The sequence below is a fragment of the Patiria miniata genome, unplaced genomic scaffold, assembly GCF_015706575.1.
Source record: "Patiria miniata isolate m_02_andy unplaced genomic scaffold, ASM1570657v1 HiC_scaffold_3, whole genome shotgun sequence".
NCBI lineage: Eukaryota > Metazoa > Echinodermata > Asteroidea > Valvatida > Asterinidae > Patiria > Patiria miniata.
In genome coordinates this window covers 668,084-690,420 of record NW_024037069.1, presented here as the reverse complement: position 1 = coordinate 690,420, position 22,337 = coordinate 668,084, and the positions used below count along the sequence as shown (strand labels likewise).

The window sequence follows — 22,337 nt, the reverse complement described above, 5'->3', positions numbered from 1 at the left end:
TGAGGTAATGATTTTAACAACGCGCAGAATTTTGCAGAGGATAGGGGGGCACCAGCATTTGATGGGGGGGGGGGGGGCACTCGGGGGGCGCTAGGTTTTCCAGGGGGGGGGGCACGTGCCCCCTGGCACCCCCCCCCCCCCTTGGCGACGCCACTGGTACTATCCCCAAAACTAGGCCCAAAAACATGCGAGGCGACTTGTCTCAACGGTCGACTTGTCTTTCCATTTATCGCACATACGGTCGAGTTGTCTCAACGGTCGAGTTGTCTCAGCGGTCGACTTGTCCCGAGTCGAGTTGTCTCAACGGTCGACCGAGTCGAGTTGTCTCAACGGTCGACTTGTCTGACCCCCCTAATGCCCCTATATGCGTACGCGGGTACGGTATGAACGTAGACGTATAAACAAATAGAGGGCGGTTTAAACAGTGAATAAGCATGAAGTAATTATTGTGATCAATAGAAGGCGCTACGCTCAATTGACTTCGGCCAAACCGCAGTCCCATCATAAGAAAGAAGTTAACAATGTTAAACCGGACCATTTTTTCCAAGAGTGTGTCTCTAATGCGGCGCGATGTACGGCTGGCCAGACTGAATGTCGGCGGCGCCAGCGGCCGTGATTAAGCATATTAGTGGAATCACCCACCTCAAAAATATTTTTAATTAGGTGAGGCAAGTTTTAATCACTTTTGATGGCCAGTCTTGATAATTTTCGTGGCGCAAATAAAGATAATCCAGGCACAAAATAAACATGATTCCTTGCTCGATAATAATATTATTATTTATTACGATGCTCCATTAATCAGCACCCCCAAAACATTGGCGAAATAATTTTTCCGACCTACTGATGCTATTTTGAAAGGCATGTAATCGGAAGCAACAGGATTTTTTCCTCACCATAATTTCTTTATTTGAAACTTACTTGTAAATGTAAACCATACTTTTCTAGTTCAGGAAGCTTCAACACGGGTTGTGAAATGTTGATTTTTTTTAAGTTAACAATTTTGATTTTTTCTTTAATTACAAAAATAAGGGCCTACCAGATCTTCTCACATAAATGTTCGGGGCCCTTAAAAAGTGAATGAAATGCACCGATTGAATATCTTGAATGCTTAATGTTTTTGTACAAATATTTTGAGAAAGAACACGCATGAGCATGCAGAACTGAAATAAGAAAAAATTACAAAATTAAATTATTTCCCTACCTACCTACCTGGATTTTTTTTTTAGGCCGTTACCGTAAACACACCATTTTTTTGTTTGGCCTTAATCCTGGGCTCCACCCAGTGTAACGGATACCCGGCCTACTTTATCTCAGACAAGAGCACAGAGGCACACTGCTTAGTACCCCAAAAATGCATTAGGTGGGTCTCGGTTCGGTAATGGATCTCAAGAATTTCTCTTGGGATAAAATGTCTCTTTGAGATAAAATAAAAAATCAGTCCAATTGATATTACGTGTTTCTTACATGTTTTTCTGGAATTCAAATACACTGTAAAATATGTTTCTTTGGTTAATATATGACCTTTTGAAAACATTAACAGTCAGAAACAAAGCTGTTTTGATCATTTTTACATCTAACTTTAAAATCTGCACCCTATTGAACTCAATAGGCAGAGTATTAAGAGAATACAAACTCAATTTGTAGTCAAAGCTTACTTGCACCATAATTGCAGTTCTTTCTTCACAGCCTAGTTAATGAAAGAAATGATTATTCACATTTATTATGCCTGCTAGAAACAGGACAATGGCAAAATACTACACCACACTTAATAAATGCAATACAATATAACATACTAGACGGCGAATCAGTAAAATATAAAAATAAAAGAATTTTATGAATGAAAATTTTAAATTAACCAAAACATGACGAATTGGAACATGATTATACATGCTCGGTACAACATTACAAGAGTTAAATTTAAACCACATAATACATACTGAATGCTTTCAATGTAGCCAAAGTGGGGAAAAAGACGGCTTGAAATAAATCTGTGGAAAAAAAAACAGGCTTGAAGGTACAGACCATCATTTGTAATTTGTGCATTTTGTTGCATTTTGTTTGTTTGAAGCAACAAAGGTGCTCAAAGTCTAAAGAAGGGTGCTGAACAACTGACCTGGTGAAGTTTCAGCTCGGCTTCAGCCGTATATTTCGAGAAAAACAGCATTCTAGGATCTCGATTTCAAATCAAAAGTTGCTGAATCATGTTTTGAATTGGGCCTGAATTCAGTGTCCTGAATTCAACATGACAGCTTGCCAGAAGGAATGATTTCACAGGGAGTTCATTTCCCTTTATATCTTTCAACCAAGTATGTTTTTCAACACTAATTATGTCGGTTACTTTTTGGACAGCTGCAAATGATGGACTGTAGCTTTAAAACCTGTCTTGACTTGAGCTTGATAGAAACATACTCAGATCAATGGTTTGAATTTGGTCTGATTATCAGGGTAAACTTTGGATCTTCGTTTTCTGAAGAGGATTCCAGCAGGTTTTAGACATTACGAAAGCTCCTTTCTTTATAAAACATTTTGAAGAGAGGTGGGGGCACGAGGGATTGGGGGGGGGGGGGCCATGCAAGCAGTAGAGAGACCCATGCCTCCCACACAACCAACTTTATGTTAAAAGAAATATCGCATTATTGTAATATTACATTGTATCTATAGGAAACACTATGGAATTAAAAAATATGGAGTGTTAGTCAATCTTACACAGAGATAATTATAGAATCAATCAACATTGTTGAACATTCCCTGTAAACAAATTTCTTGGGATGCACAAAATATTTGGTATTTTTGCATTGCTCTAGCCTACAAGTCACTGTCAAACTTGTCCAGTATAAACTGAGTTGATCATTTGAATATACTGTAGAGTATAGGCAATGTCAGGGCAAAGGCTCCATAGATGAAGACCACAGTGGACAGTGTGCTCATTTTCATCTCCCATTCCAGTTTCTGCTCAGCATTGTTCACCAGCTCTTCTAACGTGGTCATGTCTCCGGCCCCGACGGCTGCAAACCTTCGCACCCCTTCGATCTCCTTCAAAAGCAACCCTTCCTGGTGCTTCAGGATTCTGGTTAAGCTCTTCTCCTGGGAGTCCAACCCCTCTTGTTGTTGCTTGGAGAGTCTTTCCAGAGCAACTGTCAGCTCCTCTGGACTCGACTTTGCGCCGCTGCTGTCGATGGTGGTCCGGATGTCCGTCACGAGACCCTGGAGGTCCCTGAGCTGGCCATTCTGACCGATGTCCTTCTGAAGGTCCCCGACCATGGTCCTGAGCTCCCGCATTCGCTTCTGGTTGATGGCAGTGGACCCCAGCAGGCCGATGATCGTCCCCACGATGGACCCAATGACCCCCCAATATTTGGTCCTCTCCTCTTGTGATCGCTGCTTCTCGTGGCTCTCTCTAACAGCCGCCGACAAGTTCGCAAACGTGTTTCTCTCCGTGTCCTCCAGCAAGTCGTGTTCCTCCTCCATCTTTCTCTCCTTCTGGATGGCCAGGTGCTCCTCTGTCGCATATTCTAAGAATTTGGTGTCATCTCGGGCTGTTCGGTCCAGCTTGGCGCGTATTGCTCTCAGCTCGGCTTTATGATGGTGTAACTTTTGGGCGGAATTCTTGACTGTTTCACGGACTTCCATAAATTGCTGTTCAATCTAAAGGTATGTGTAGAAAGAAAACTGCAAATTATTCACATCACTTGGCATGGCTTCTTATTGATAAAGGAAAAAAAGTTCATCTTTTATCTCTTTTGTCGAACATCCCCCCCCCCCCACTTAAAAAAGTTTTGTTAGGAAAGAATGTCGCATCCTGATGCCAATCATCTCAATAAAGGTCAGTCATTGCAAAAATGTTGAAAACACATGAATCTGGGACTGAGAAATATTTCTAATTTTGTTAGGAAATACTTTAAAATTGTCGTAACTCTCCACTGACTGTTCACAACTGCTGAAGTGGTGGCTGGATGCCACATTCTTACCTTTCTTTACCCCCCCCCAAAAAAAAATAAATAAAAACTCACCCAAATTGTTACATTGCACAATTATTGTACGTGAAGCTAAATAAGTGCAATACATGATTCAAATTTCAGCCCTATTTGTAAGTGTTAAGTTTTGTTCAAACTATGTATACGGTAATTAAAAAAAGTAATTTAATAATAATTAAATTATGTGATGATATTGATAGTACAAACATTCAAATAAAATCAGTGACCTGTGTCACTCTTCTCTGTGCCTGCTTGACATCTCCGATGCCCACCACATCCTCGTAAGACTGCAGCAAAGACACCACTCTTCCGTCACTCCGTAGCCTACTCAGCAGACCGGTCGGTGCTGCCTCACCAGGCGGTGCTGCACCGCCACCGGCCGCCGGCCTCCCCGGCCCACTGACCGAGTTCCCCGCTGCGCCCGACGAACTCGTCGACACCGTTCGCAGTGCTCGAATCACGGTCAGCTTTTGAAAGTCGAACTGCCTCGCCATGCTAATGATACCACTGAATGCTTAGAGACTGATAGGCTTAAAAATGACAAATTTTACATTTTATTTTCGAGGTTTTTGGGAATACCACACCTTTCTGAACCGTTGTGTACTGTGCAGTCAGTGTAACAATACGTGGGGTCAGAGGTCATTAAAAACCAGTGTGCATAATCAAAATATATTTCTACGTAACAAAGCATTTAATTGGTTGATATTGCACAGGTTGGAAAGAATAACCAATCGAGTCACCGTTAAGATTGCACAAAGTGTACACATGGGACGTCGAATATTCATGACATTTTCGGTAAGCGAAAAGCCGGCTGCTACTTGCTAGTGCTTGTCCTGGGAAATTGGCGGCGCATTTTCTTCAAATGTTTTGCCTGTAAATCTCTACAGGAGAGAAAGTGTTGAGCAGCACATGGACCGCAGCTAGCTGGAAAGAGTAAGGCTGATTTTCAGGTTATTTGGAGGAAGGAAAATGAACATGACAAATTGTTGGTGTGACTGAGCCCCTAGCCTCGCACTGTCATGACTGTACTGACATGGCTGAGTGTTTATTTTGCCATGAACTGGTCTCACATTTGTTTCCGTTCTTAAGCCGACAGATTGTATAGCGCCCTCATGCCTACACCTTATAAGATATTAAATTGCGGTCCTACTAAACTGCTTCAACAAGCGTCAACAAGTGTCAACAAGCGTCAACGGTCGTCAACAAATTGTGTATGCTTTTGAACATTAAAAGTAGCTTTATATGGTAGAAAAAGCAATAAAGAACATCTTCTGCATATCAATTAAAGTAAATTTTTTTTAAAACTTGTTTTTTTGAAGGTGAAATGTACGACGAATTTGTCGATCAGTGTTGGCCGCCATCTTGTTTACGTGTAGCTAGCTGTAATACGCATGCGTGAAGTGTACAGAGCCATACTACGCATGCGCGAAGTGTACAGCGCTATCCAAACAAGATGGCGGCCAACACTAATCGACAAATTCGTCATACATTTCGCCTTCAAAAAAACAAGTTTTTCAATAATTTCAACTTTAATTGATATGCAGAAGATGTTCTTTATTGCTTTTTCTACCATATATTAGCTACTTTCAATGTTCAAAAGCATATACAAAATTTGTTTATGCTTGTTGACGACCGTTGACGCTTGTTGGCGCTTGTTGACGCTTGTTGACGCTTGTTGACGCACTTTAGTAGGACCCGGAGGGCGAACGTGTAGTGTAGTGCATGCGTTCCTAATCCTATTTTACTAATTTTAGAGAACAAAATCCACTTTTAATTTATTTGACTTTAGGCCTAAACTGTTGGCGACAATCGACATATGGCAAACGGTATACCACTACCACTACCAGGGCAAATAGGTGGAGGATTCCTCCATGGTCATAGATAGAGGGCATGTACTTCTGGAACCAGAAGGCTGCTCGTCAGCTGACCAGCAGCCTTCTGATTCAAGAAGTAGAGGGCAGGGTTTTACATTTTGAGGCAAATTTGGGAGTAAAATGACGATGGCGATGACAAAACACAACACGAAATTAAAGATGGTGGTCACGGCGATGTGCCGTGAATGCTCAATACTGCACTGAATCGCATGCGGCACCAACCGTAAGCGTACCTCGCATGAAAATCACAATGTCTACCCCAAGAAACTGTTCAAAATTACAAAAAAAGTTGTCATGAACATTGACACCCCAAGAAACTGTTCAAAATTACAAAAAAAGTTGTCATGAACATTGGGGCCTGCTTTTAGGTTGAAAAGGTCATTTTTTTAATGATAAAAAACACCCACGGTTGACTAATTTGATTAAAAGTAACGAGGGGCCCTACACTACACGATCACTGAAATTTCCAATTTGTGAACTGAACTTAATAAACATGCTGGAGCTGACACTCAACCGAATCACTTGTTTTGACACAATTGTACATTATTGTTTAAAAGTTTGGTTTGAGGATGTCTTCTATAAGATACGGTGTTTAAGTTACTTTTACTTTAAGCTTAAACAAAAATGGAGCTTAAAAAAGTTCCATTAAATAATCCACTACATGGGATTACTTAGCAGTTGTTGATTTTCTTTTCAAGACAATGAAGAAAAGGGTCGTCATCTCTGAGATGGCCAGCAGTCCTGCTGAAGCTGCAAAGTTGGCAGCTGTAGCTGAGAGGAAGAAAAAGAAGAAACGTGTCTCCTGGTCCGATGATCGTGGAGGCTTTCTCAGCTCCAGCTTGGATGAAGATGACGTCTTTGCGGTACGTGGTACGCTACTGGGCACTTGAGTGGGCCTAGAGTAAAAAGTAAAATTTAGAAATGGTCTCATAATATTCATTACCTGCGTAACATTATAAAGTTGGAGAAGACAAGATTACACAGTGGAATACTTTCCTCACTTCCTAATTAATGAGCAGGAGCCGATTTTAAGAAACGCTAAGACGCGTTCAACACATCCTAACTTCTTAGCAACATAGCTGAACTCATCTTAACTTAAGATCGGTCTGAGGGTCGTCTTATCTCATTAATGCGTGTGTTTATTTGTATACATCGTCTTGAAATCATTGCCATTAAAGACAAGTGTCGGCCTAGAGTTATAGTTTCGAGGACGAAAACCACTGTAGAAACAGATTTGAAACGATTTTTGATATGTGGGTTGTTTTAATAATGATAGCTTATTTACATCATTGAATTATCCGCCAACACCTAGTCCACTTTTTAAAATAGAGTGATGACAAGGGGAACAAGAATGACTCTATCGTATCTTGTGTTATGTGTAGAACTCAGGGTGTGAAACTTATCGAGTAGAGTAATTTGTCTGACAAAATTTTGTGTCCTATGCACGCTCGCGGGAAGTTGGTTTTAAATGTATCTTTTCGATGACTGCTTCGTCAAGTGGTAACAACAAACATGAAACAGCCATCACATTGGTAGTTTTGATGCGTCTTGCTTTATAGGATGGGTTTAGTGAAATCGGTTTTAAGACGCATCTTTATGTAAGATCGAGCTGATAGTGGGGACTCGTCTTATTTATTTATATTTATTTATTATATTTATTTACCCAGGGTATGCCCAAACCGTTTAAAACTGGTTTCCATTGGGGCCCTGCAAACAATAAATAATGACTACAAACATGTATATACAATACATTACAAATGCAATACAATTCAATACAATGGGATAAAACATTATTTGATTAATGCATAGTTGTTAAGCAAATAGTATACAATATATTTTAAAACCATTATAACTACATGTACAGTGTGAAGGCTGTACTACATGTATAAGGTGGATTCAGTGAACACGAAAAATTTGGATCTATCTTGTAACATCAAGAAACAAATATTGCTATAATTATATTCGCTGATCACGGGAAGGGCGAAAAACCCCGCCAAAAAACCTTTTGGGAGAAAACACGGGGAAATTCCCATCCGGCTCCTTATTATCTCCTTATTTTTATGGCAACCAAGTTTGTTAACTCCGTAGATCAGCACATATCTAGATTTGTATAATCAGAGAAGACAGCGACAAATACACACAATTACTTGCAGAATAAATAATAAATAAATAAATAAAAAAACAGTTTGAGAAATATAGTGAGTCTTACATTTCTGAAGTCCTAAGATGTGTCGCAAGATAAGACAAGTTTCGTGAACTCAGTCCGTGGGTTCAAACCCCACCCTGGCCAACCTGCGAATCAGGTTTTCAGCTCTTGTAATAGTTCCCTTTACTCAAATAAGTAAATATGTTAAAGGGAAAATACAACATTTGCAAACATCAAAAAACGAAATGATCAAATTATCACGAAATACCTTACTGGATTGAGAGGAATGACAGTCTAAAGCATCCTTTAAAATCGTGGCTCCTGGTGTGCTGACATTTTTAAGAAAAACTGCATTTTTCCAACGCTGGTCGGCCGACCAGCGTTGGAAAAAACTGGCTTTTTTCAAAAACTGTTCTTAATTTTTCATATTTAGTTTTCTGAATTTTCTTTGCAATTGATTACACACCTCTGCAGGGGTACAAGCCTGCTAGACTGATTCTCTGACCTTACAATTCCCTAAAGTGTATTAAGTGCTCCGTTTCATCTTATTGGGGTCAGGGAACCAGACTACAAGAACATGATAGGTTTTCTTGGTTTTTCCAGCATCTACAAGCCCAAAACGTGAAATAAGTCAGTTCAACAATATTTTCTATAACATACTAATCCTCCAAATCCATTTATTTCTGAAAATGGAAGCAAAAGCAGATGTTGTACATTCCCTTTAATTGATGATTTACAGTTTAGTCACGTTCGTTATGATTTGTATTTCAGCAAGCAAGTATCGGACCCCTTCTATCCCTTCTACTGCTGGTTGTTCCCATGATACACCTGTACGTCTGCCCTTTCACCAAAGTGGAGGAGAGTTTCAACCTGCAAGCCATACATGACATTCTCTACCATCGCACCAACATCAGTGCGGTGAGTATTGTCTTCAAAACAATAACACAGGAATAACAGCAACTTGACAGATTAGCTTTTAACCCTAACCCCAACAGGTTTTCTCTAGGCACCCTGCCGAATGCAACAAAATGCAACTTGGCTGAAATAAGAACCATGCTGATTGCAACAAATTGCAACAGTGGATTCTGTTGCATTGTGCAATGAATCCAGCCTTGGCACCAAGCAGTTACCCTGCTAAATGCAACCAAATGCAACAGTGGATTCTGCTGTATCGCCTTGGCACTGAGCAGTTACCCTGCTATAAAGCAACAAAATGCAACGAAGCACGGGACTTACGTTGGCTGCGAAATGCAACAGTACGCAACAACTTTTTACCTTTGTTGCTTTCTATTGCATTTAGCAGGGTTTTAATACAAGACCAAAACAATTACATTGTAACACAACTGCACCAAAATACACTGCATTAAGGACAATATAAGTTACACAGTGTTATAGGGCAGTCCATTTTCGATTTAATTTAGAATTCAATTATTTGAAAAGTTCTGCGATTGACCGAATATTTAAAATTCCGGTCTCTCTGATCAAGTTTTACGCGCACCAGCCGCATCTGCGTGACGTGCCGTTCAATTGTTGCACGCAATTAAAGCTCACCGGTTAAAAATTGTGTGAGGCTAGTGATATTATTGGCCGCTGGATTGGTTGGCAGTATTTTATAACTGTCAAGGGTTTCAACATGCTAAAAGGATAGAAACAATGAACTGAAAAAAGTTACCACAGACAAAAAGTGGAGTCTGACAATAAAACGCCCAACGTTTGAAATGAATAAAGTAACAGTCATGTGTGCGTGCATAGGCTATTTTTTCTTCGAATATTCAAACCAGCAAAAAGATATTTGAATATTTAATCGATGATTGAGTATTTGAATATTTGTGCATTACTGATTTCGTAGGATGCACTTTGTCAAGGTCTTGGGCCAGACCTTGTGTTGTTTTTGCTCAGCCATGCATAAAGATAGGCCTGGATTATGCTTGAAATCCTCCGTACTGCTCCAGCATGGCACTGACCAAGCCTCAACATTATTGACAGTCACTGCCGCAGGATTTTGCAGGATTCAAACAGTGGTCACCCCTCCACGGACCATATTCAAGAAATAATGGAGGAATTTGCAGGATTGAGGCTAAATGCTATATTTCAATGAGGCCTATAGGAGGATTTTGCAGGATTGAGGCTACATCCTAGCAAAAAGGCCTAGGGAGTTAGGGTTAGTAATATGTCCTGAATGCACTGGCTTCTGCAAACTTTGATTTAACACTTGCTATTTTTGGTTGTTTTGTTTCAGTACGACCATCTTGAGTTTCCAGGGGTGGTTCCAAGGACCTTCATTGGGCCTCTCGTAGTGTCTGTGCTGTCTTATCCATTTGTGGTCATAGCTTCAGTGCTGGGCGCATCTTCGTTTACCTCACAGTACATTGGTGAGCTCATAAAAACAGTATAAAAATATCTTAATTAATCTTTTGGATGACAGCAAGTCTTAAGCCTGAGTTCACTGTCTGAGCACTTCTGCTTCACTTTTCACTGGGCGTCTTTCACAGATCAGGTATTCAGATTTAGCCATCCATTGGCGTTATGTATGCATGAGATTTTTCAGCATTTTGTGTAAAATCAGACTGCTTTGGGAGTTAGGTTGGTGTAGCGGTGCTTTCCACGCCTTCCACCGCTGTGACCTGGGCTCGAACCCCGCCTGGGCCAATATGTGGATTGGGTTTTCAGTCCCTACCTGATTCCGTGGGTTTTCCTCAGAATATTCTTCTGGGCTGTTCCTGTCACCTCTAAAAACTGTAATTTCTTCACATTATCTTCTCTTTACTGGGACCCATGGGAAGTCAGTGGATTCCGCTGAATGGGCTTCCCAGTTAAAATAATAAATAAATAAATAAAATAAATAAATTATCAGCACTAAAATGCTGAAATTTGTATCCTTGTGGAGACATTTATTTGTTCTTGTGTACTAAAGTTTTTGAGTTTGAAAGTACAGTTTCAAAATGCTCTTATTTTAACCAGAATTAATTTCCTTGGCTGAAATTCGGACTTGATATCCCTTTTTTAAAACTCTTCCATTTGCGACCCACCGATCAACACACCTTGGAAATTCCTAGTTTTTGAGTAAAATCCATATTTCTATTTCATGAAAACCTTGTGGAGACGTATTCATCTATAGAAATTGCATTTTGGAGACGTATACAATCTTTTGTTCCCTTTTGTGTGCATGTCTCCAGAGGGCACGGTGTATCAGATCAACCAGTCTTAAACTAAGCACCTTCCAAGCACACATTTATTCCCTTAATATCATCCCTGGTTACGGGGTAATGCTATAAGAAGGCACTGCCCGGCTAATGTTGCCAGTCAATGAGTCATTCAGTCTGTCAGTCAGTCAGTCCTTGGGTCAACCACCTGATTTACTAGAAACATTCCTCATTCTTGCAAATTCCAACACCATATGTGATGCGATCAAGCTAAATGAGTCGTTTGTCAGGAATTTTCATTTGGAGAAACAGGCCAAATAGGACCACTTCATCACATCACTTCATCACATCTCTTGGTGTTCCGACTTCCATAATTATTAAACTAAAGATGTTATCAGCATGTGGTTTTCACAGCAGTAATGCTGAGATTGTGCTCTGTTCAAATCTGTAATAAGAAAATTTTTGACCGGGGTCGACAAACGACTCATGTAGCTTGATCACATCACATATGGTAAATTGTACACAAAACAGTTGGACTCTGCTTATTGGTGGTATGTCTTACCCTATGTAAAGCCTATCTAAGAGTTCCAACAAACCTGGTGTTGGAGTTTGACTGGATGGGGAATCGTTAAGAGTGGGAGCACACTAGGCTGGCCCTCTGAAACCAGCCAAATTTCCAATTCACTGAGGAGGAACTTGAACCCTAAACCTCCTGTGTGCTTACTAGTGTTGATGCCTGCAGAATCTGCCAGGGTCGGCTGGCTGATTGAAATCAGTTACAGCAATCAGTAACTTTTACTCTTAACCCCGATTTCCTTCTTGCACTTTTTATTTTCATTTCAGTCCGAGCTTGTCTTGGTCTGCTGGTGATCCACTCGTTCCGTGACTACTGTGAGCAGGTGTCGTGGAAGTTTGGCCCCGACACGGCCAAGTACCTTGTCCTCATTACGCTGTCCCAGTTCCACTTCATGTTCTACCTGACGAGGCCACTACCCAATGTCTTTGCACTGGCCATCGGTAAGAAACTTAAGATGCCGTTTCAGTGTTGCGTTCGATGCATACTTATATATAACCATGTAGAGCACTAGGACTGTTGTCCAGTGTTTACGGGGTCCGACTCATTTGCAATGGTACATGGGTTAGAATTCTGCCAGGGGGATTCATGGTGCTTGTGTTCTTGGGCAAGACACCTTACTATATTTTTCCTCACGCTACCCTGGAGTATAGATGGGTACCCGATCAGTTTGCACTGATCCGATCGAGCTGTTGCAGGAAATGGTCTCATGGCCTGATGAGCAAGGGGAATAATTGTGAAGTGCTTTGAGACTGTGCTTCGTTATATCGTGTCTTTGATACCGTTATTTCATTGGTCTAAAACAACTACTTGATAGTCTGTAGAAATGACTGTTAACTTAATGTTTGCTGGGTTGCATGTGAATTACCTTATACACTGTGTTGCATATATATACGTAAATTACGTCCTAATTAATACACTGCCTTGCATATATCATAATACCTCTGCATTGCCCACAGGTGGGATATGGCATTTTTAACCCGCTCGGCGTGCATAGCACTAATATTGTGCATCGGGTCAGGTTGGGCATGCCAAACCGACCTGAAACATTAATGATATGAACCGAATCTGAATCTCAACTCTACAAATCCGATCGACCCGACCAGACAAAAAGTCAAGCAAAAACCGGCCCGAAAAAAATCTGAATATCAGGCTTGGGCAACTGTGTCCACTTTTTGTGCCTGAACTTATCCGTGTGACTCTGAGTTGCTGAAAATTGTCGTCTCTCAGTAAAGAAACATACCGTTCAGAAAAGGTGAGGACTCAACTGTGCGTGATGGCAAACCACATGCACAATGCGTTTGCGCCTTGGAATGACGTTGTTATACCGGGCACAAAAACTCTGCAATAATATTGTACCACGTAAATTTCCCCACTGTTCTGTTTTTTGTTTTTTGTGGGTTTATTTTGGTTTATTTCGGGTTTTTCACAAGATGGCTTAACCAACCCGACCCAACATGAAAACCGCAAACGCAAAACCGAAACTGACCCAGCTGGACCGAAATGATGAAAAAAGTATCGGACCCGAACGACCCGAACTAGGTTTCGGTTTCAGTTTCGGGTCCGGTTTGCACAACTAACTGGACTAAAGGCTTAATATTGAGCACTACAGTGTTATGTTAACTAAATGTTATGTAGAAAATTCGCTCAGAATTACAGCGTATTGACAGGCATGAAGTCACAGGTGATATGATCTATACAGAGAGTGTTTAGATATTGTAACAAACCGTTGCGGTCAAGGACTTAACTTACTTACACGAGTGGGCTAGCTTGGCTGAACAATCTCGGGAGGATTACAGAACTAAAGTAAAGCCGGGGAATTGAACTCAAGGAAAGAAATAAACAAGGAGACGGGCTGATGATTCACTTATCAAAAGGTTCTGGTCATGTTCCTTCCTCAACAAATAAATCCGTTCACAACTAAACTGTTTTAAGCTAGGTTATTAAACTTACACAGAGAATGAATAACGGCGATGTATAATTTTGATGTTGCTTCCTTGAGGGCCAAACTCAATCTGCCAAATTTTAGGCGGGAGCCGAGTATTTGGCCAATTTGCAGAATGTGGGCACAAGGTCCCTAGGGATCCAGGGCCGGGCTAGCACAGCGCATCGCGCACTACGCGATGCTGTTTGATCAACGCACGTGCTGGACAGCGCCCTCAGTGGCCAAACCGTCACAATATATTGTTCTTTCTGTCCTCAGCACTGAAAGCCATCAGTTCTTGGATGCAACGGGACCACAGAGACTTCATCCTCCTCTCAGCATTTGCCATCATCACCTACCGCTTTGAGCTGTGTCTACTCCTAGGTCTGATGCTACTACAGGAGCTACTGTCTAGAAGATTAGGCTTTGTGTCTCTTATAGGATGGGGGACTGTCGGTGCTATTTTAAGTCTGGGTGAGTCTTTGCATGCTTTGTGCCTATGATGACATGTGTATCCCCTTTACTCTAGCCCTAGTATCATCCATGCAACAGGGGCCAATTTCACCGCGCTGCTATGCACAAAAATTTGCTTAGCACAAAAAAAGTCTGGCTTATAAAAGCAGGTTACCAGCCAAAACTCCATGTGATTTTCATGCTAAGCAAACAACAGCTGAATATTAATCACGAGCAATATACATCACGTGGAGTTTTGGCAGGTAACCTGCTTTTATAAGCCAGACTTTTTTTGTGCTAAGCAAATTTTTGTGCTTAGCAGCGCCGTGAAATTGGGCCCAGAGCAAGAGCGGATCAATCACGGGGGCCCCCCATCCCAAAAAAAAACGAAGGAAATTTTTTTTTAAGTGACGTTGCAATAAAGGCAGGAACTGTGCACACCACCACCTTTTCCTGAAAAAAATGTTTAAAGCGGTCAGAAATTGCCTCAAATCGCACCACAGAGCATCTAGAATCCAACAATTTTTCGGCGCCCTTAAGCGGGCCCCGAATCCCACACAGTAATTTTTTGAACCAACTTTTTTTGGGTACCAAATTTTGTATTCTGGATCTGCCCTTGCAACAGAGCCTACAAACATTGCAAAAAAAGGCTGATACATCTTTGCATGCCAATTTTAGGTGACCCCACGCTCCAGCGGATTGGAACTTAAGCGGGAAACTGCGATGCGGCTTGGACAGGAAAGTGTCGGAATCAGTTGATTTGTCAGTAGCTGAAAGCAAACTTGTGTGTATATTGGCAAATAAGCTGTGACGAATAGCAGCACCTATTGTCCGATTGTGTCTATGAACCCTAATTATCCCAAATCCTCCACAATCCTTTTTGCAAATTGGAGGAATTTGCAGGATTGAGGTTACATGGCAAAAGTGCGTTGCTGATTTTGGAGGATGCACTATGTCAAGGTCTTGACAAAAATGGCCAACTCGTGAGAGTTGGCCATTTTTGTCAAGTTCCCTGAATGTATTTCATTAATTGTTAACTGTTGAATGGGATGGCGCCAGACTATTTATGCAGGCACAATGCAGCCTTTTATATTTTACTGTCATTTTTTTTTTAATCTGGCTTTAAACATTAGGGAATGTTCAATTACAATTTTTTTCATTATTCATTGGAGCAGATTACAATTTAACTTGCTTTCTTTTCCCTACACAAGTTCCAAAAATCAAGATTGTACCTCACTCTCAATCCAATGTGGCCGACTCGTGAACAAGGCCCATGGTAGGTGTTGCAGTGGGCAACAAAACCAAGTGATGGTATTTTTTACCCCGTGTGAGCACCATGGGTTGAAACGGCTAACAACACAGTTAAAGAGTAACATGGGAAATAAGAAAGAAAACTTTCACGACTGAAAAATGCTAACTTGAATTTTTCTTCTTTTCTTTGCAGGCACGACTGTAGTGATGGATTCATACTTCTGGCAGTATTGGCTATGGCCTGAAGGCAGTGTGTTGTGGTACAACACTGTACTCAATAAAAGCAGCAATTGGGGAGTATCCTTTGAACTAAGAGCTAAAAATCACGACATCTTTCTTATTTTCAGTACAGTAGAATTTAATGAACTCAGTGAACCGTGATGAAAACAATGGGGTTCACTGAAGATTGTGTAGAAATAAAGTGGTCATTTTTAACACAGCTGCTTATGGATGGCATGGGTGTAGCAGTTTGTAAAGCACTCCCCTTTCACCAGGCCCAGGTTCGATTCCCAGTTTGGGTCGTATGTGAGCCAAGGCCGGATCCAGAACACAAATTGTGGGGAGGCCAACATTTCTTTAGTTCCCGAAAAAGTGGGTCCAAACATTTTTCCGCCCGAAATTTAATATGAAAAGCAAGGGGAAGGGCAGCAAATGTATTTCTTTTGTTGAGTTTTGTGGGTGGTGTATGCATTGGCTGCCTCTTTTTTAGACATTACTATAAAACAAATTGTTTGTTGATTCTCTACTGTGCCACAAACTAATTCACTAGAGCACGATTTGAACTCACGACGTCCAGAAGTACACCACTTCGATACTCTACCAACTGAGCTATACAGTAGGGTGTAGTGAATTTCAAAAAAAATTGAATTTGAAGTCCGGAATAGGCTAAAAGGATGTTCTGGCAATAATTAAGACCTACCACATTGAAAAACAAATATCAAAAAAACTTTGCCCAACCTAAAATGGATTGAAATTTTCACTTTAAAATTCTGAATCATGATGAATCAAATTTTGGTTGGTTTTTCATTTTTTGTTCTATTTTCTTCCCTATGATGTTTTCTCTGGTTTTTCCTTTTGTTTTTTGATATAAAGTAACAGTGGACAGTATTCTTACTATCCTTTGAAAAAAAAAATGGCCTTTATCAATCGATTGTCTCTTATCCTTGATTCAACCAATCAGACGTCTCCTTTCATGTGGTACTTCTACTCAGCAATACCCAGGGCAATGGCTGCCAGCCTCATGTTGGTTCCCATTGGCTGCTTTCTGGACCGCCGGGTGTGGCGCTTTCTACTCCCACCGATCGGTTTTGTTTTCCTGTACTCGTTTCTACCGCACAAAGAGTTGCGATTCATTATCTACGTGTTCCCTTTGCTGAACACTGCTGCTGCAGTTGCAATAGCTTATATGTAAGTGAATGGCAAGTTATTTAATAGTTGAAAAAATTCTGAGTCCTGAGTTTCTGAGTTCTTTAACAAATGTTTCTTAAAAGATAAACATTTCCCCTGTGTGTCCATAAACTCTCAAAACGTTTTGAAAATCAGGTCTTCAGATATGAATACATTCGAATATTTTTGCTAGATTCAATACAGGTGAATGAGAAATTTTAATTTAAAAAAATGCATTAAATTGCATTGCTTGCTGTAAAAACCATAATACTTTGAGGCATAAAAAGCATTAAAAGTAAGTAAAGTCCGTCACAAGCCAATGTGGCCCATCAGGCCATCGTTTATCTCTGGTTTCAGTAGCATGAAACGACTGAGAATATTTCTACTCCCCCTGGATGGGATGCTAGTCCATTGTAGGTTACTCCCAGCTAATGCCGGTACTCATTTTTACTCCTGGGTGGAGAGAGGATTAAGTTGGGGTGAAGTGGCTTGCCCAAGGACACAACATTTGACCAGCAGCTGGATTCAAACCCCAGACCTTCTGATCATGAGTCACGAACCCTAACCACTAGGCCACACTCAATATATTGGTCAAAGTGGCATATGGGGGTGGGTGGGGTTGAGATCCCACTGCAGGCCTGTGACCTCCCCCCCCCCCCCCCCCCCCCCGTGTGCCCCCCATGTGCCCCCCTACTGGAATTTGTAAAAACCCATTGAGTTCCCTAATTCCAGAAAAGGAGGCCCTTCAGAGTGTCCCCTGCAAATTGGAGCCCAGTACTTAACACTGAACAGTCCATTTTCAGAAGTTAACATGCACATTTCTCACCGTAAAGGATGATTTGTTTTCTGACAGATTTAGGCACTTTCACAAGTCGGCCTTGATGAAGCTGCTAGCCCTAGGGGTCATAGGTCATTTTCTAGTCAACATGGCCGCCACCCTTGCCTTTCTGGTGGTATCCCATCACAACTACCCCGGCGGCGTCGCGCTCAGTAAACTTCACGAAGCAGTGCCTCAACAAACAGGTATAACAAGTTTTGATAATGATAATAATATCAATGATCATATTAATAATTCCTTGATAAACAATAAACCGGTGGTCGGAAAAGTATTTCAAACTTTGTCTCTTGGGTCAATCTCATAGTGGTGCTTAGCACAGAATTATGGTATACATGGGAAAATTGCTCCTAACCAAAATATTGGGTACCAGCCAAAATGTTGTGCAAAGTGTATTACCTTGGACTGGTACTCGGCTGTTTTGTGATTAGTGCCACTCGGAGTTTACCTATATTGAAATTTGCCAGAACTGAAATTGAAAATTTAAACAAAATTAGAAGCCATTTTTGCAGTACCATGCTCACGCACATGCCGCACGTGTTCTTAAAGGGAATATACATCATTTGCTTTTGCTGTCATTTTCAGAAATGGATGGAATTGGGGGGTTGGAAATATATAGCAAATATAGTTACACTGACTTTTTTGAGGTTTTGGGTTCGAAAATGCTATAAAAACCAAGAAAAACAATCATTTTCCTGTAGTCTGGTTCCCTGACTCCATTTAAGAAGAAACAGAGCAGTTTACATATATTGGGGAATTGTAAGGTCAGGGAACCAGTCTAGCTGGCTTGTACCCGTTCATATAGGTGTGTAATCTATTGCAAACAAGTGCGATGGTCAACTGGAGCCAGTATTTGAAAAAAGCCAGTTTTTTCCAACGCTGATCGGCCGATCAGCGTTGGAAATTGATACAAAAATACCACTTTTCTTGAAAATGACAGTATACCAGGTGCCATGATTTTACAGGATGCTTTACACTGTCATTCACTAACAGTCCAGCAAGGTATTTCAAAATGATTTGGTAGTTTTATTTTTTGATGTTTGCAAATGTTGTATTTTCCCTTTAAAGACGGGGAGTGCGTGCATCTATGATAACTGTATTTGTTGAAGGAGCCCAGAATGCGTGTATATACTACTTGAGCACGACTTGCGCTAGCAAGGTGTCACCACAGGAAATGGCTGTCGTAGAATCAGTCTATGCACATACAAGGGCGGATCCAGAACACAATTTTTTGGGGGGCCAACATTTTTTTTGGACCCCCCAAAAAGTGGGTCAAAAAAATTACGGCGTGGGGTTCGGGGCCCGCTTAAGGGCCCCGAACCCCACGCCGTAATTTTTTTGACCCACTTTTTGGGGGGTCCAAAAAAAGGGCCCGCTTAAGGGCCCCGAAAAATTTTTGGATTCTAGATGCTCTGTGGTGCGATCTGAGGCAATTTCTGACCACTTTAACCAATGTTTTTTTGAGGAAAAGATGGTGGTGTACTCATTGCCAGCCTTTATTGCGATGTAACATAAAAAAAAAAAAAAAATTGTCTCGTTTTTGGGGGGGGGGCCATTGCCCCCTTTGGCCCCCCCCCCCTGAATCCGCCCTTGTGCACATATGTCTAAAATCAATGCTAGAAATCTTCTGAAGGAGTAAGATGATGGCACAAACATTGCCGTTCACGTTGTGGTATTAACTGTAGCAGTGAATTTCGTTTGAGAATTGAAATTGAGTTTTGCAAAAATCTCAGGATATTAAACATCATTCAAATCTAACGTTAATTTTTACCCTTAAATTAAATGTAATTTCCACCTGTAAAAATATCCTCTTACAAACCAATATTCAAACATCTAGTTTGTCTTTGAGAAATTTGTTTTCTGTATTATTTTCTTAAAGCTAATGTCCAAGTTCACATTGATGTAGCGACAGCACAGACCGGTGTCTCGAGATTCACTCAAGTCAACAGGCATTGGATGTAAGTTGGTTCTCTGTCTTCCCAATGTTTCTGTCTAAATCTGTATTCTACTTTCTTTTGTGTTTTCTTTTTAAAGGCCGTTTCTGTCTGAAATAGGAGCTATTAACCAGTTCGCACTGGGACTATTTTTGTCAAAATTTCGATTTTCGAAAAAGGCAAAATATAGCAGCCAACTTCTGCTATACAGCCAAACGCCACAAATACTGATTCGCAAGAGTCATTTCAACAGTATTTGTACAATGATTCTTGCCAACACCTCATATTTTTCAACAATCCAGGGTGTGCAACAGAACGCAAATTGTAGAATAGGCAGTGCACAGCAGCCAATTCAAGATCAACTCGCAGGCCACTACACGCAAGAACTTGACTGGAAAGTTACAAATTGGCCTCTTTGAGCTAAATGCTTTGCAGTGAACTGTACTGTTAATTGCTGTGATTATATGCATCCACCCTTTTCATTTTGTGAATTTATATTTTCACCCTCCAGTTACAACAAAACGGAAGACCTAGCACCCGGCGGGCCGGACATGATGGCCTTCACCTCGGCGCCTCGTCCGCACCAGACAGCAGCCCCCTCAAGCCTTACCGATCAACCCACAAGGTCTTGGCGGTCGTCCAGGGCTTCTCCGGGATCAGCCTGCGGGAGAGCCCCTACATCAAGATGGACCCCAAAATCTACATCTTGGAGAAGAGAAAGAAGAGATGAGATCCCTCCTTTTGTTTGGTTTGCGTGACAAAATTTGCACAAACTTGTATTACGTCATACTTAACTGTATTTATTCCCTGATGAGTCCATAACACCACAGACTGCGTAGGCTGTTCTGGGCTGTATGAGGACCGAATGCTTTGGGCGAGCACAGGGACTAATGGGTTACTACTGTCCTGAAACCGAAACTGACCCGAACCGCAACCGACTTTGGGTCGGGTCGGGTCGGATCGGTTTGTCCCTCGTTGCAGTCGGGTCGGGTCGGTTTCGGTTTTGCGTTTGTGATTTTCGGGTCGGTTGGGTCGGTTAAGCCATTTTGAAAAAAACCTGAAAAAAATACCGAAATAAACCGAAACAGAATGGAAATTCACATGGTGCACTATTTAGGGCAGAGTCTCTGTGTGCAGTCTCGATTGGTCTAGGCCCATCAGTAGGTCACGTTGTGAGTGCCGCACAACATGATTCAGTATCTGAAAACCGACATTTGTTTTTTTAAGCGGGTCAGTTCTGGTGCAAAAAACGGACACATTTGCCGAAGCCACATAGTCGTTTTTTTTTTCGGGTCGGTTTTCTTTTAATTGTTGTCGGGTCGGGTCGGTTTTAGGTAGTCTAGCTGGTTCGGTTTCGGTTCAGATTTGGTTTATAAAATAAATGTCTTGGGTCGGTTTGGCCTCCTCAACCCGACCCGATGCACATCACTATAGTTGTTATGCATTGACACCATGTAACAGGGGTGAAATTTGTCACAAACACTGCTAGGACCTTTTGAGCTGCAAAAAACACTTAGAATACACATACATGTAGTTTTTTGTACAGTAACAAATCTCATTTGGACAAAGATGGCAAGTAAATAAATACATTTTATTATTATTTATTTATTTATTTACTGTTTTTTTTCGGGGGGGGGAGGTGGTTAATCATCCTTACTCTCATCAGAAACAACAGAAGCTGAATTGGCATAATGGTTGGTATTATACATCGAGCACCTGCTTCATGGTCCACTGCCACTTCGCGGTCAAGTGCCCAATCAGTGAGCCCTTTTTATATCGGGTCTTCGGTCATTCACCCGTTGCGCGTCATAGACAGTGGATAAAATAAAAAAGTGTCTCGCGCTCTATATCATGTTACGCGATATCGCGCTTGGCTGTTGTATTACAAAACACTGCATTCGAGTTGACCTATCAAACCATTTAGTCCCGATTCATCAGGAATGAAATGACGTCACGATTTTAGTCAAATCGACTCCGGTTGGCTGGCGCGCAGCTTGCATAAATGTGCATGTCAGGAGATGTCAGACGTTCTCCAGGATTTGGCTCTGTGGATAACGGGTGCTACTCAGTCTACCAAACATACTGGCTCAAGACAGACTTTTGGTTTTGGACTTAGACTCAAGTTAAAGCCTAAATATTATGTAAACCATACTGTCTAGCTTCTCGCGCTTGATTCATTACTGTACAAACTCGTCATTTAGTTGGGACTCGGTAACAGACAAGACTACATTACTGGTTCAAATGTCAATGTTTTTAATTATTCATTTTTTCTTCTTCTATATTTGAAAAGTTCTGCATTAGTTGAAAGGCTTTGCTACTTTTAATAATTCTTCTATGGTGCTTCTAATAACATGATTGTATTTTTCAATTTCCAGCTCAAGTTTCCTAAGATGGTTTGACTTTCTTGCGAATATTACTAAGTTATATTTTTGCTAACTTTCAGATATAGGAATATATTCCATGCGTATTCTAACAAAAGCTCTGTAAGGAAATAACTATGCGCTAATTAAAGTCACTACTTCAAAAAGAGAATTTTTTTTTACCATCCAAATTAAAATCAATTAGCTATAGACTGTTTCATACCTTCCCTTTGTATTGTCTACAAGTCCGACACATTATTTTCTTCAAAAAGCTTTTTCACAAGTTGGATTGGACAACGTTTAATTAGTTTGTGTTTGTTTGTGTCTTTTTCCTTCAAACTTGTGCCCATTTTTTCTTTTTAGATTATGAGTGGTATTGACGATAGGAATGGGGTTGAGCACTAAATGGACACTTGGTGGCGCTACTCATGGCAGACCAACTTTCTGTCTGTCAAGTGTCATGTCTGTTAATTCATCTTGATC

General features: G+C 41.1%; 2 protein-coding genes across 2 annotated transcripts; one reads left to right on the top strand and one right to left on the bottom strand.

Moving 5' to 3' along the window:
* Nucleotides 1–2,305: 2,305 nt before the first annotated feature.
* LOC119737703 (mitochondrial potassium channel-like) lies at nt 2,306–4,586 on the bottom strand. Its single transcript, XM_038212249.1, has 2 exons — nt 4,202–4,586; nt 2,306–3,645 (listed from the first exon to the last, which is right to left on the bottom strand). Exons 1-2 carry the CDS (start codon nt 4,466–4,468, stop codon nt 2,848–2,850), a joined length of 1,065 nt encoding a protein of 354 aa, XP_038068177.1. The 5' UTR covers nt 4,469–4,586; the 3' UTR covers nt 2,306–2,847.
* Nucleotides 4,587–4,698: 112 nt separating this feature from the next.
* Nucleotides 4,699–21,094, top strand: LOC119737704 (dol-P-Man:Man(7)GlcNAc(2)-PP-Dol alpha-1,6-mannosyltransferase-like). Its single transcript, XM_038212250.1, is given in 12 exon segments — nt 4,699–4,907; nt 6,547–6,711; nt 8,766–8,912; nt 10,234–10,366; nt 11,981–12,154; nt 13,915–14,109; nt 15,533–15,636; nt 16,520–16,746; nt 17,579–17,748; nt 19,440–19,518; nt 20,006–20,058; nt 20,061–21,094. Coding segments are annotated over 11 exon segments (1,608 nt in total). The 5' UTR covers nt 4,699–4,907; nt 6,547–6,549; the 3' UTR covers nt 20,225–21,094.
* Nucleotides 21,095–22,337: the final 1,243 nt, after the last annotated feature.